A 13,123-nucleotide genomic window follows, 5' to 3' on the forward strand; every position below is an offset into this window, starting at 1 on the left:
TGAAGTTAACTAGCTTTATTAGGCGATTAAACTTTATTGGGTATAAGTTTATGATGTATAAACTTATTTTCGTCCTTGACAAAGAATAGAGAAGTTTATGAATTATGATGTATAAGTTTTTGCCCCAAATCTTGCAATACATTTTGATTAAACCCTTCAATTCCTTTCGCTCTTAATTTTCTTTTCTCTCCTCTTTGGTAACTTCTATATAATATAATCATCATTAGCTATTCCAACATCTATTCTCCCTCTAACCTTAATTCTTCTATCGCTCTCGTCAGCGTTGCCGGCAACGACTATTTCTATATAACGGCTCCTTCGCAGTAAAATACATTACAGATTTTCAAATTTGATCCTTTAAATACTGTAGTTATTTTAAGGGTTTTGAGTGATTGGTTTTTGTTAAAATTGTAGGGAGCACCAAAATTGAAACCCCGTTGAAGCCGTGTTGCGAAGGTGATTGTGGGCATGTGGACGAGAAGGGTGTCAAGAAGTATACTCTTATGTAAAGATCCTAAGTCTGATTTCTTATGGGATAACCTTCACCCTAGCCAAGAAGGAGGGAGGTCGATCGGTTTACTCAGTGTTAGGCAAACCTCTAACCGACCAAAGTGTAAATCACTTCTCGTTATCTAAAACCCCAACAATGTATTGGCAATACAAAGATACTACATATGTATTTGATTCGAATTCAGTTATTAATCGAATTTATCTTTTATTTGAAGCGTTTTTAAGAAAATAAGTTAAATGGACTTTGTAGTTCGATTCATATTTGGTTTTTACTTCTTTTTATATCGAGTTTTTACTTTGAAGAGCTCGAAAAGCAAAAGAGGATGGTGGTTTACAAATTACAATAGTGTCTCTACTGATAATTACAATATATTTTCTTTAAATTTTCATATAGGGCGGCTGGGCTGGACATCTAAACCCTCACGTGTGTTAAATAAATATGATGTATCCATTTTTCAGGGAGTTTTGCCTGGAATATTTTAAGCCTATTAGATTAAATACACTATGTTAGTGGTATTAGGTAAATATGAATATATGATTGGTTGTTATTATTCTATTTCCTAAACTATGAAAAACCTGGAAAATGTATAAAAATAAAAACCCACTGGGGTAATAATACAGTAAACATACGAGGAAATAATAAACACGTTCTTTGTTGTTGGGACAATAAATCAACACAAAAAAAAAAAAAAAAAAAAAAAAAAAAAAAAAAAAAAATTAAAGATAGTCAATAATCAAGGACGGTATGCCAATATTCCATTGTCGAGGATAAACCAAAGTCTTGTTTCTACTTTTACGGTACGCGTCCACGTTTTGGTCTTGTTCTTCAACATAAAACCATATGGAAAATAAAAATAAGCTTACGGAAGTAAGAACTATAATTTCAGCCTACAAATTTGAAGGCGTACCATGTGATGATGAAAAATAGTATAAGTAGTCTTCGTTGCACAAAAAAAGTATAAGTAGTCTTCCTGCTTCAAACAAATAAATTTGATAGATTGGTGACGTTGACATCATACTAACACTGTAGTATAAAATTTCAAAATGAACGTCGGAAAATAAGAAATAAAAATTTGAATTGGAATGTTCACAAATCTAAGGATTAAACTATGATCTAGAATTTTTTTATTATTAAAAATTGAAAGTCAATTCAATAAATAATGTTTTAAAAAGTATATCACTAAAACGCCAAATATATTATTTTTAAAAAAGAATTTAACATCCCGTAAATTTCGGCAAAAAAAATCTATTGCAATGTATACCAACTTTTTTTTTACAAACAACTCTATACCAACTTTTTTGTGGGGCAAAAACTCTATACCCCAACTAAGGCCATTTGTATCTCTTATCCCAATTGTAATAGAAATCACACTCAGAAATTAAACAAAGATAATTAAGAAACTCAAAAAAAAAAAAATTTAAGAAACTCAAATGGTTCAAAACAAAATTGAATAAAACACGACTTTCTTTGTTATGAACAACGAATAAAACACAAAGACTAAAAATACAAAAGTTGACGAGATCGTAGTCGTTTCACAATCAACTCTTGATGGTTAGTGGGTTACTACTATATAAAGCCACAAAGAACATTAGTGAGAACACGATTCAATTTCAATTCTCTCTTTTAAACCCATCTTCTCTCTTCCACATTCTCGCTCTCTCTCTCTCCCTTCGCCTTTCCTTTTTGGTCGTTAAAACTTAAAAGAGAACTCTTTGCTCTGAATCTTGAAAAATGGATCCTTTGTTCAAACTCTTCTTCTCCCTCTTCCTCTTTTTATTAACTTCGCTCCTATTTGGTAATTTAACTTGCGTTTCATCTTATAGCTCTCATCACAACAATTTCTTGAAACCAAATTTTTAATATTTTTTTTTGATTTAATTATGCAGGAGAAATCAGTGGAGTTGAGGGTTCCAATCAAAATCATCACTTGTATGCATTTAGACCATCGAAGCTGTTTGTGTTCGGAGATTCTTATGCCGATACAGGAAACATTAAGAAGTCTCTCGCTAGTTCTTGGAAATTCCCTTACGGTATCACTTTCCCCGGTAAACCCGCCGGCCGTTTCTCCGACGGCCGCGTTGCCACCGATTTTCTAGGTAACGACTCCTCGTCAAAAAAAGTTAACCATATATATCATCCTTATGCTATATGAAATATGAATCTTGTTAAATTCAAGAAAAAAAGATTATATGAATCTTGTTTTATAATTGTTTCATTTAAATTCCTAATCAAATTTGTTGACAATAACAATCCTAATCAATTTTATTAACCAACCAACACTAAAAGTCACCTGCTGACTGCTGTAATAGTGTAATTACTTGACATACTTTAGTGTTAGCCTTTTAGGATATACATACAATATGTAGAAATGGGTAAGTAAATGATTGATAAGTGTTTAAGTACCCAACTAATCGATGTTTTAGCTTCGTTTAAAATTATAACAGTATAGATGTGTGAAAATGATGAGACGTAAATCGTAATATTTAAATAAGGTACAAAAAACAATGATGGAAGGAGTGGTCTAGTGTTAATCCAGTGCGCGACTCACTTTTGCTTTTCTTTCTTCTCGCCATCTTCTTGTTGTACTTTGCTTTTTATTAAAGCTTTTTTTTTTACTTTCTTTTTCTGTTTATTAATCTGAAAAACTATTTATATTCTCCTTTTTCTTATCCTATAAACCTTTTCCTTGTAACATATTTTTATGTCCTTTATATAATCATATATATTCCTCAGTACTATGTGTTTGTGTCTCGGTGGACATACATAATTGAGAAATTTAAGAATCATTTCTTTATCTTGTGTTAGTTACAGTAGTTGGTTTAATTACCTTCGTGGCCAGTTTAGTGATGTTGAATCTTTTATTTGGTTGGTAAAGGAAAATTTAGTTCGAACATTTAGCAATTGTCAGCGTTGCGTCAAATCCTTTTACTATATATGACCAAATTCATAATAGTCCTTTTTTCTTACGTTTTATCTATATTCTTCATGTATTATAAATTTATTATTATTACTATATATATTTATTTACTATTCATTGTAACACACGCATCATGTAAATATGTAATTCACAAGTAAAAATATACGTTAAAATGATGAAAAGTATAAACTTAGTAATATAAGATAAATGTATTATTATGGGAAGTAACATACCGATACTCTGCTTCTTTACATATACGTTGTCAATTGTCATCATTTAAAAACCATAATGAATCTTAACGAAAAAAAATCTGAACTGTTTTTTTTCTAAGTTTAACACGTTAGTAAGGCCACAGCAACATGTATATCTTTTCTAGTATGCTATAACACCTAACACGTATCAATATATATATATATATATATATTTTCATGCATTGTATTCGGTGCTACCAAATTATTATTTTTCTCTACTTGTCTTTTATATATCTTCGTCATAAAGGTTAAAACTTTTCTATTTTTATTATTATGTCTGTTATACTCTCATGAATCATGATAGCACACCACTTAGCATCAACAAAGCAACACACTTCAAGCTTTTCTTTTTTTTCATCTCTTTTATTATCATATAAAAAGACTATATAGTTTTATAGACTATAAAGCTAAACACCAACATATGCGCTGTCAAAGTACCATACATTATAGTTTAATGAACATCATTTCAGAAAAAGTCTTATGTCAATAGTCTTTCTATATAAACTTCTTAGGATGAAAACTTAATTATAAAATTTGCATATCGTCAACGATGATGTGCATCACGTTTTGGTTTTCGATATACTTGTAAAATAAAGAAGATTTTTAAAAGACTCAGATTGCAAATTTAAATCAATTTATATAATCTAACAACGGGCGTATTCTTATCAGTTATCCCATTGTTTCTATTAAACATTATAAATAAACAATCATATTAATGAGGTTGTGACTTGTGAAGTCAAATAGTCTTCGTTAATTTAAGGGTAAATATTATAAAACAACTAATAAACATGGATTATTCATATTCAGCTTAATTTTAAATTAAACGAAAAAATATCAATTTAATTTTCCTTTTTTTCTGTAGCAAAATTCGTGGGTATAAAGTCACCAATCCCATACTTCTGGAAAGATTACGCGGGAAAGAAACGTCTACAGTACGGTATGAATTTTGCGTACGGAGGAACCGGTGTCTTCAACACTCGGACTCCATTGCCAAACATGACCACTCAGATCGATATCTTCCAGAACCTTCTCACCGCCGGCGACATCTACTATCCTTCGGAGCTTACTTCCTCCGTTGCTCTCGTCAGTGTCGCAGGCAACGACTACTCCAACTTCATCGCCCTAAACCGCCCTGCCTCTGTAAGATCATTAAAACATTCCATATAATTTTAGTTTACATGTATATATTCATTTTTTTTTTTATTTTACATTCGTTGCATCTTACAGGAGTTCCCAGCATTCATAAAGCAAGTTGTGGATCAAACAGAGGTGAATTTGAGGCGGATCCACGCTTTGGGAGTGAAAAAGATAGCAGTACCATCGCTGCAGCCGCTTGGTTGTCTCCCTCCCCTCACCGCCGCATCCTCGTTCCAGCGTTGTAACGAGACACAAAACGCTTTAGTCAACCTCCACAACAACTTATTGCAACAAGCTGTGGCAAAGCTTAACAGCGAGACCAAGCAGTCGACTTTCATTATTCTTGATCTTTATAATGCTTTCTTGACTGTGTTCAAGAACAAAGGAGCTAATCCAGGTACAATATACAAGTTTTTGTTTTCTTACACTTTCTTTAGTCCTTTTTCTTGAAAGTCTTATCGGTTATGTGGAAATGTCAGGGAGTACGAGGTTTGAGAGTCCGTTGAAGCCATGTTGCGTAGGTGTGAGCAGAGAGTATAACTGTGGAAGCGTGGATGAGAAGGGAGTGAAGAAGTACATGGTATGTGATGATCCTAAAACTGCTTTCTTTTGGGATGGACTTCACCCTACTGAAGAAGGATGGAGATCGGTTTACTCGGTTTTACGAGAAAGTCTTACCGCGTCTTTGATTAAAGCCTGAGAAACAAAACACAACAAACAAACACACAATTTCTCTTAGGTTTCGTCTTATGAAGCTCAATGCTTGAGCTCTCTGTTTCTGTTTTTTTTCAGTATCACTTCATTCATTTTGTGTTTGTGTGTGTTAAAGATTGTGTGACTAATAAAATCTCTAAACTTGTTCATTTCTATTACTCATTCACACCCTAATTAATTTCATTAAGAGAAACAAAACAACTAAATTAATTAACTGTAACTAATAAACCGAAAAATAAGGTGGAACAAGATCCTAATAACAAGCCAAAGGACTCTCAGTCTTATTATGCTAATTACTTAGCATAAGAAAACAGTTTAAAAGATTAGTGGCTGTTAAGTATTGTTCTCTTTGATTTATTAACGTTATAGAGTGTAATTCTTCTTCTTAATTAACAAAAAGCAAATCTCAGTTATAACTAATCTCAATATCCAAAAAGATGGTTTCGAATCAGCATTTACGGCTGTTTATACTCTGTTTTTGCTTTGTTAACACTGCGTTTATAGCAGCCACGGAAGATGAAAACAACGAGAGAAAGGTAATAATGTAAGAGTGAAGAGTGTGTGTTCATGTGTTCTGTGATGAGCCGATCAATGGCTTTAAATTACTAAAACTCTCATGATTTTGTTCTGTTTCTCTGTCTTTATAGCCTTACATTGTGTACATGGGAGAAGCAACTGAGAATTCTCATGTTGAAGCCGCAGAGAACCATCACAATCTTCTATTGACAGTGATCGGAGAGTAAGAACCAGCTCTTCCTCATAGAATAGCCATTGATTTATCCGAATTTTTTATTCAAAGTTGTATACTTTTTTGCAGCGAGAGCAAAGCAAGAGAAGTTAAAATATATAGCTATGGGAAGAACATTAATGGATTTGCTGCAAGGCTTTACCCTCATGAAGCAGAGAAGCTATCACGTAAATTACAAACCTGTAAAAATAAATTTTGTGTTTAAACTTGATGTGATTAGTGACTGTTCTTATCTTGATTTGTTTCTATGCAGGCGAAGATGGAGTTGTATCGGTGTTCAAGAACATTCAAAGACAGCTTCATACGACAAGATCATGGGATTTTCTAGGATTTGTTGAGTCTAAATACAAACGAAGTGTTGCACTAGAGAGTAATATCATTGTGGGAGTACTTGACACAGGTAAGTAAACTTACTAACTCAAATCTGAAGATATTGGTAAAACCGGATTTATAAATACCTTTTGTTCTTGTGATAAGGGATCGATGTAGACTCACCGAGCTTTGATGACAAAGGAGTTGGTCCTCCTCCAGCTAAATGGAAAGGAAAATGTGTAACTGGAAACAACTTCACTCGTTGCAATAAGTACAAATGCTCTGTTTTTCCATCATCCTCTGTTTCTGCAACCTCTCTTTTTCTTTTCTTTAATTTGGGTTTTGGTTTACAGTAAAGTGATAGGCGCAAAGTACTTCCACCTCGATCAAGAAGGACTTCCTGATGGTAAAGGAGACTCTCCCGCGGATTACGACGGTCACGGGACTCACACATCTTCCACAATTGCTGGCGTTTCAGTCTCCAGCGCTAGTCTCTTCGGAATTGCTAATGGAACTGCTCGTGGAGGTGTTCCTTCAGCTCGAATAGCCACTTACAAGGTTTTTTTTTTCATTTAAATTGTTGCTCTGCTTTCTTGGAACAGAAGAAACATCTGAGACACGTTATGCTCTGTTTCAAATAAAGGTGTGCTGGGAATCAGGATGTACAGACATGGACATGTTGGCGGCATTCGACGAAGCTATTTCTGATGGGGTTGATGTAATATCGATTTCAATCGGAGGAGCCTCGCTTCCGTTTTTCCAAGATCCAATTGCCATTGGAGCGTTTCATGCTATGAAAAGAGGGATCTTGACAATGTGTTCTGCAGGCAATAACGGGCCAGGTCTCTTTACGGTTTCCAACCTTGCGCCGTGGGTAATGACTGTCGCGGCCAACTCACTCGACCGGAAGTTCGAAACTGTTGTCAAACTTGGCAATGGCCTCACTGCATCTGTAAGTATATCTCTTTCAAGAACTGAAGTATCATCTTGATCTTGCTTGTATGGCAAGTAAGGTAAGAGTTCAAGATCTCTTTTGCAGGGAATCTCTTTAAATGGATTCTCTCCAAGAGAGACAATGTATCCGTTAACAAGCGGTACGCTTGCATCTAACTTATCTGCAGGAGGCTATGGAGAGCCTAGGTAATCAATCTCAATAACAGAACAAAAGCCTAAATCTTTCTCAGTTTTTTACAGTCTTGATCGTCTGAAAACGGTTGTGAGTACTTATACAGTACTTGTGAGTCCGGGACATTAGGGGAGGACAAAGTGATGGGGAAGGTAGTTTACTGTGAAGCAGGACGTGAAGAAGGAGGTGGAGGTCATGGTCAAGACCATGTAGTGAGAAGCTTAAAAGGAGCTGGTGTGATCGTCCAACTTCTAGAACCGACTGATATGGCTACTTCAACTCTCATTGCTGGCTCTTATGTCTTCTTTGAAGACGGTACAAAGATCTCTGAATACATCAACTCCACCAAGTAATCAATCAATCAATCTCGTCTCTCTATGTCTCTCTTCTTACTCCTCTTTTTCGTTGGTGTTGTTCCTCACACATTCAAACTTATCAGAAATCCTCAAGCAGTAATCTTCAAGACAAAAACAACCACAATGGTAGCTCCCTCAATTGCTTCTTTCTCAGCTAGAGGACCTCAACGAATCAGCCCCAACATTCTCAAGGTTTCTTCTCTTCACCCTTTCTATCTCTTCTGTACTCAAAGGTTCCTCCAAGTGATTTCAATTGATCCCCGTTTTCTCAACAGCCTGACATTTCAGCGCCAGGACTGAACATTCTCGCGGCATACTCGAAGCTAGCATCTGTAACCGGTTATTCAGACGACAATAGAAAAACACTTTTTACCATAATGTCAGGAACATCAATGGCTTGTCCTCACGCAGCAGCTGCAGCAGCTTATGTCAAATCATTCCATCCTGATTGGTCTCCAGCTGCAATCAAATCCGCCCTTATGACAACAGGTAACTAAATTATTAAACAAAACTTCAGAAAGTTGCAATCTTTACACTCAGAACTAACAGAAAGTTCCAATCTTTACACTCGTTACAGCTACTCCAATGAGGATCAAAGGAGACGAAGCAGAATTAAGTTACGGGTCGGGTCAAATAAACCCGAGAAGAGCGATTCACCCGGGTCTAGTCTACGACATCACAGAGGACGCATACCTAAGATTCCTCTGTAAAGAAGGGTATAACAGCACAAGCATCGGACTTTTAATCCGAAATAACAAGAACAACACGACGAAGACGGAGTACAGATGCGAGAATTTCAAACGAGGGTTAGGATCCGACGGGTTAAATTACCCGTCAATGCACAAGCAAGTGAGTTCCACGGATACGAAAGTGTCAGAGGTTTTCTACAGATCAGTGACGAACGTCGGATACGGACCATCGAACTACGTGGCTAAGGTTTGGGCACCGAAAGGTTTGAGAGTTGAGGTTGTGCCTAAGGCTATGAGTTTCGAGAGGCCAGGAGAGAAGAAGAATTTTAAGGTTATGATTGATGGAGTTTGGGATGAGACAATGAGAGGGATTGTGTCTGCTTCTGTGGAATGGGATGATTCGAGAGGTCATCTTGTGAGAAGTCCAATTCTATTGTTCCGGTCAGGTAGCAATTACAGTTAAGAAAGACAAGACCTTTTCTTTTAGATCATTGTTTGTCTTTTACATTGTTAGTGTTTCACATTGTTAGTGTTGTTGAAACTTGAACTAAATAGGTAATAAAGAAAAGATTTGAAAAGTGACTTACAATTTTATTCCTGAACCAAACAATGTGAAGAAAGCGAGTCAAACCAATAACAAATAGTGTCTACTCTGTTATCATAATATGTAGCTTAAATGATATGAGGACACTCAAACTCAAAGCCTTCACACTTGCCTTAATTGTTTTATATCTTGGTGGCGAAAGAAAGGCCTTCTTTAGCCAAAACATCAAGACTCTCAACTGAAGGTTGTGTTCGTGCAACCTTAGCAATTGCCTGGTTCTCTTCAGGAGTTCCACCTTCTACAAATACTCCAACTACTTTCCCTTCTTTAATCCAGTAGCTTCCGAATTTTGGCTTAGGAGATTTGGGGTCATTGTCTCCAAACATTACGGTTTCTCCAACGTTGTCACCGTAGAATTGCCATGAGAGATCAAATGCTCTAGAGTAAAAGTATGGAAGATAGTCATATTCAGGAATCGAGTTCCCTTCTTCTGCGGCCTTGATTGCCTACAGAATCATACAAATCGTTTCAATACAACTCACTTGAAGACTGGAAGGAGAAGCATTTTATTTATAACTACCTTAACAGCTTGTTCAGCGGATTTGCGAGCATGGTCAACGTGTTCAACGCGTCTCATATCGTTGTAGAGTTTCATTGGGAAGGTGGCTACATCACCAATGGCGTATACATCTGGGACGCTTGTTTTGAAGAACGCATCAGTCTGCAATCAAAGATGAGTTACTTCAGATGCTATATCTCATGATACTACAGAATAATGGAGAATGTAAATCACAAACCTTCAAACCACCCTTCTCCTCTTCAACTTGACCTTTAAAGAGTGATATAATTGGTCTACCACCGACACCAACGATCACGATATCAGCTTCTAATGTTCTTCCGTCCTTCAATTTCACCTCAGTGACCTGCATCATTACGCAACAAAGCATTATTGTTGAAGCAGTCAAGAGAAAAAAACTATAGTTTGAATAGTGATGTTGAATGCTAACCTCTCCATCTGAGTTGGTACTGAAACCAGATGCAACAGTGCCTTTGACAATGTTGATTCCTTTGTTGGCGTAGTAACCCTCGTAGAAGGAAGCAATACCAGCGGTGAAAAGCCGAGGCACTTTTTTTTCAAAGACAAAACAAAAAGGAAAGATGTTAAGCAAAGAAAGAGCGATGAGAATTGTATGTTAGTGGTTTGGCTTAAAATGTGTTCACTTACTGCACCAAGGTTCTGGATAAACCATGGTAACGTCGAGGTTGTTAGCCTTCAAAGCAGCACTGAGTTCAAGACCAATGTAACCGCCACCAACAACCACAGCCTTTCCTTTTGCCTTAACTTCCATTGCATAAGCAAGGTGATCAGCATCTTCAAGTTCTCTTAGGTAGAAAATATTCTTAGCATCTGCACCTGGGACGCCAAAATCTGACAACCTTATGACCTGCATAATTAAACAAAGTCCTTAGAAACAAGATTCAAAAAAAAGAAGACTTGGATGGAACATTCCAAAGTAAGAGTAAAGGGGGAGTTTTGTACTCACAGAAGAACCAGTTGCAGCTAGTAAAGTTTGGTACTTGAAGACTTGTCCAGTACCACTAACAAGAGTCTTTGCAGCAAGATCCGCTTTGACAATCTCTGTTCCCAAAATTAGCTCAATACCTGCAAAAAACATGAGCACGTAGAAGTTACACATAAGAGTAAAGAGAGAGACATTGTGTAATCAAAAGCACACTTAAAAAAAAACCAACCTTTCTCTTTGTACCACATAGGGAACTGTCTCTCTCCTCCACTTCCAGCACAGACATAGAAACCCGGAAGTGTAGCTTTATCTGTGTACCATGAAAACAACAATCTAACTAAGAACCAAACACACACTAAACTAAAACTCAATTGATGTAGGAACGAATATTAACTGTCGAGGTGAATATATCCTTTGCTAAGTGCAGGACGCTCATATGGAGGCACCTGTGTAACACAAAAAAAAAATCACCAATATTATAAAATCACAAGAATCCTCAAGAAGCTAACCTAAATAAAGTTCTAAGTCCTAGGAAACGTACTTGTTCCTTTGAAATGATGGCAAGTTCACCAGGCTTAACACCTTGCTTAAAGAACTCTCTCGCCGCGTATCCCTGTGAATATCAAGAACACCCCAAAACAACAACAAGAACAAAACTGAATTAAGTAAGAGAGAGATAGTTCCTAGTTCTAGACTAGACTAGATCTAGAGGATAGAGATACAATCAGTGAAACTTCCTCGAGTGATGAGGATTCCAAAAGCGAACTATACAGTAGTAGTAATGATTCGTAAGCGAAGAGATAAAAGCACAATTCCGATGACTAAAGAACAGAGAGACTTACGGCGGCGACACCACCTCCGACGATCACATACTTGAAGCTCTTCTCTTCAGCCATTGACGCGATCGAATCGTCTCTTTTTGTTTTTTTAATTTAATTTCAGTTTTTTTTTTTTTGTCTTTTTAGCTTTCCTTTCTTGGATCGGAGGAACGTGATTGGGTCAGGTGGGGGGATTTTATAGGCGGCTTTGTTCTGTCTAGATGGAATCTTTACACGTGGCAGTGTTTACGCCGTTAGATTATCCCGCTTCGTGGAGAAACCAAAATCGAAATCAAAATCTGCGTCTACTATTCTTTGACCAGACCCCGGTCTTGTACTTACAGCGCGACAGATCTTTGGTCGATGTGAAAGGGACAATTCAGATTTAAATTCCGGTACGATCCGGTTTGTTGATACCTTTCATATTTGGAGATTTCTTTCTCTTCTCTTTACACAACGCAAAGAGAAAGAAATCAATATTCTACTTTCTCAGCAGCCCACTAGTCAAATTGACGAATAAAGTAAAATATCTTTGAAGGAGTTGTTTGGTTGATTTTTTTTATTTGAACCAATTTCATAATAACTTTGGATATAATAAAGCTAAGCTAACACAGTTAAAACAAGAAAACCCCAGATAGGACAAAAAGAATATGTAATATTTGTAATCCACTAATCATTAAATTTTGTTCAAAGAAACTATTAATAACCTTTAATTCTAAATTATTTATTTTATGTAGAGTAATTCTAAACTATTAATATGGAACAACGATGCAGAGCTCATTTGAGTCTGGTGGAATTTTCTGGTTATTAACTTGAGGAGTCAGGTCCAAAAAAAAAAAAGTGGGTCGGTTTGTGGTTGAAAACTAAAACCAAACGGGCTTTAATTCCTTTTGAATTGGATCGTTTAAGGCCCACTATGAGTCTATGAGTATTTGTATGAGATATATTATTTCTCTTCTTCATCTTTTTCTTATTTTATTAATTCAAATTTTTTGGAACCTTCCAAAACACAACCGGTTCGATCCGTCTGTTCACGATTTTTTTTTTTTTTTTTTTTTTATGAAGTTCTCACTTTGTTGGATCCAATATACAAGTTAAACCAAAACTAAACTGTTGTTAGAGAAATTTTTTTTTTTTTAATGCATAGATAACTTTCCTTGTACATACATTAGTTGCAGGCTTAGTGCTTTGCACAGTGTTGCCTCAAGGGCTTTAAATATTTGACCATAACCGGAGGTGCTTTAACTAAAAATAAAAACTTATTAGCTCAAGTCAAGAAAAGGTCAACATTTCTATAACAGTTGTATTAATTTAAAGGTAGTATGTCTGTTATGTTTGGTTTATTCGAAAAAATCAAGATTAATCCGCTATTTAGGTATGTTCTACTTCTACCTACAAAACATGATGACAACCCTAACTAATATTAAAAAGCATACTGAATTATTTATTGTGGTCCATTCCTTTAATTGATGATCTT

General features: G+C 35.9%; 3 protein-coding genes across 5 annotated transcripts; 2 read left to right on the forward strand and 1 right to left on the reverse strand.

The window, feature by feature from the left end:
- Positions 1-1,939: 1,939 nt before the first annotated feature.
- On the forward strand, positions 1,940-5,679 carry LOC104768544 (GDSL esterase/lipase At5g03610). Its single transcript, XM_010492550.3, has 5 exons — positions 1,940-2,306; positions 2,398-2,607; positions 4,542-4,819; positions 4,907-5,213; positions 5,296-5,679. Exons 1-5 carry the CDS (start codon positions 2,243-2,245, stop codon positions 5,514-5,516), a joined length of 1,080 nt encoding a protein of 359 aa, XP_010490852.1. The 5' UTR covers positions 1,940-2,242; the 3' UTR covers positions 5,517-5,679.
- Positions 5,680-5,855: 176 nt separating this feature from the next.
- On the forward strand, positions 5,856-9,649 carry LOC104772108 (subtilisin-like protease SBT4.15). Of its 3 annotated transcripts, none has more exons than XM_010496755.3 (12): positions 5,856-6,066; positions 6,178-6,269; positions 6,348-6,445; positions 6,532-6,678; positions 6,756-6,861; positions 6,944-7,148; positions 7,234-7,542; positions 7,630-7,730; positions 7,823-8,065; positions 8,156-8,264; positions 8,348-8,561; positions 8,650-9,649. In XM_010496755.3, the coding sequence occupies exons 1-12, from the start codon at positions 5,968-5,970 to the stop codon at positions 9,222-9,224; spliced, it is 2,298 nt and encodes a 765-aa protein (XP_010495057.1). In that variant the 5' UTR covers positions 5,856-5,967; the 3' UTR covers positions 9,225-9,649. The 3 variants fall into 3 exon arrangements, 2 of the variants coding, with proteins under 2 accessions (XP_010495057.1, XP_087362505.1); XR_015593876.1 differs by having other exon boundaries at positions 5,875-6,066; positions 7,630-7,684; positions 7,785-8,065; positions 8,650-9,343; XM_087506379.1 differs by lacking the exon at positions 8,650-9,649 and having other exon boundaries at positions 5,880-6,066; positions 8,348-8,569.
- On the reverse strand, positions 9,332-11,952 carry LOC104768545 (monodehydroascorbate reductase 2). Its single transcript, XM_010492552.3, has 10 exons — positions 11,671-11,952; positions 11,370-11,441; positions 11,223-11,274; positions 11,058-11,138; positions 10,850-10,968; positions 10,531-10,750; positions 10,313-10,431; positions 10,103-10,228; positions 9,886-10,026; positions 9,332-9,811 (listed from the first exon to the last, which is right to left on the reverse strand). The coding sequence occupies exons 1-10, from the start codon at positions 11,722-11,724 to the stop codon at positions 9,488-9,490; spliced, it is 1,308 nt and encodes a 435-aa protein (XP_010490854.1). The 5' UTR covers positions 11,725-11,952; the 3' UTR covers positions 9,332-9,487.
- Positions 11,953-13,123: the final 1,171 nt, after the last annotated feature.

Source organism: Camelina sativa, chromosome 20 (assembly GCF_030686135.1).
Source record: "Camelina sativa cultivar CO46 ecotype springtype chromosome 20, ASM3068613v1".
NCBI lineage: Eukaryota > Viridiplantae > Streptophyta > Magnoliopsida > Brassicales > Brassicaceae > Camelina > Camelina sativa.

Bases quoted from the DNA above. Each gene is read 5' to 3' on its own strand.
- LOC104772108 (XM_010496755.3), top strand. From the start codon at position 5,968: ATGGTTTCGAATCAGCATTTACGGCTGTTTATACTCTGTTTTTGCTTT. The intron at 6,446-6,531 runs GTAAATTACAAA...GTTTCTATGCAG, and splicing joins TGAAGCAGAGAAGCTATCAC to GCGAAGATGGAGTTGTATCG. The intron at 6,679-6,755 runs GTAAGTAAACTT...TCTTGTGATAAG, and splicing joins TGTGGGAGTACTTGACACAG to GGATCGATGTAGACTCACCG.
- LOC104768544 (XM_010492550.3), top strand. From the start codon at position 2,243: ATGGATCCTTTGTTCAAACTCTTCTTCTCCCTCTTCCTCTTTTTATTA. The intron at 2,307-2,397 runs GTAATTTAACTT...TTAATTATGCAG, and splicing joins ATTAACTTCGCTCCTATTTG to GAGAAATCAGTGGAGTTGAG. The intron at 4,820-4,906 runs GTAAGATCATTA...TGCATCTTACAG, and splicing joins CCCTAAACCGCCCTGCCTCT to GAGTTCCCAGCATTCATAAA.
- LOC104768545 (XM_010492552.3), bottom strand. From the start codon at position 11,724: ATGGCTGAAGAGAAGAGCTTCAAGTATGTGATCGTCGGAGGTGGTGTC. The intron at 10,229-10,312 runs GTTAGCATTCAA...GTAATGATGCAG, and splicing joins GTACCAACTCAGATGGAGAG to GTCACTGAGGTGAAATTGAA. The intron at 9,812-9,885 runs GTAGTTATAAAT...ATGATTCTGTAG, and splicing joins CCGCTGAACAAGCTGTTAAG to GCAATCAAGGCCGCAGAAGA.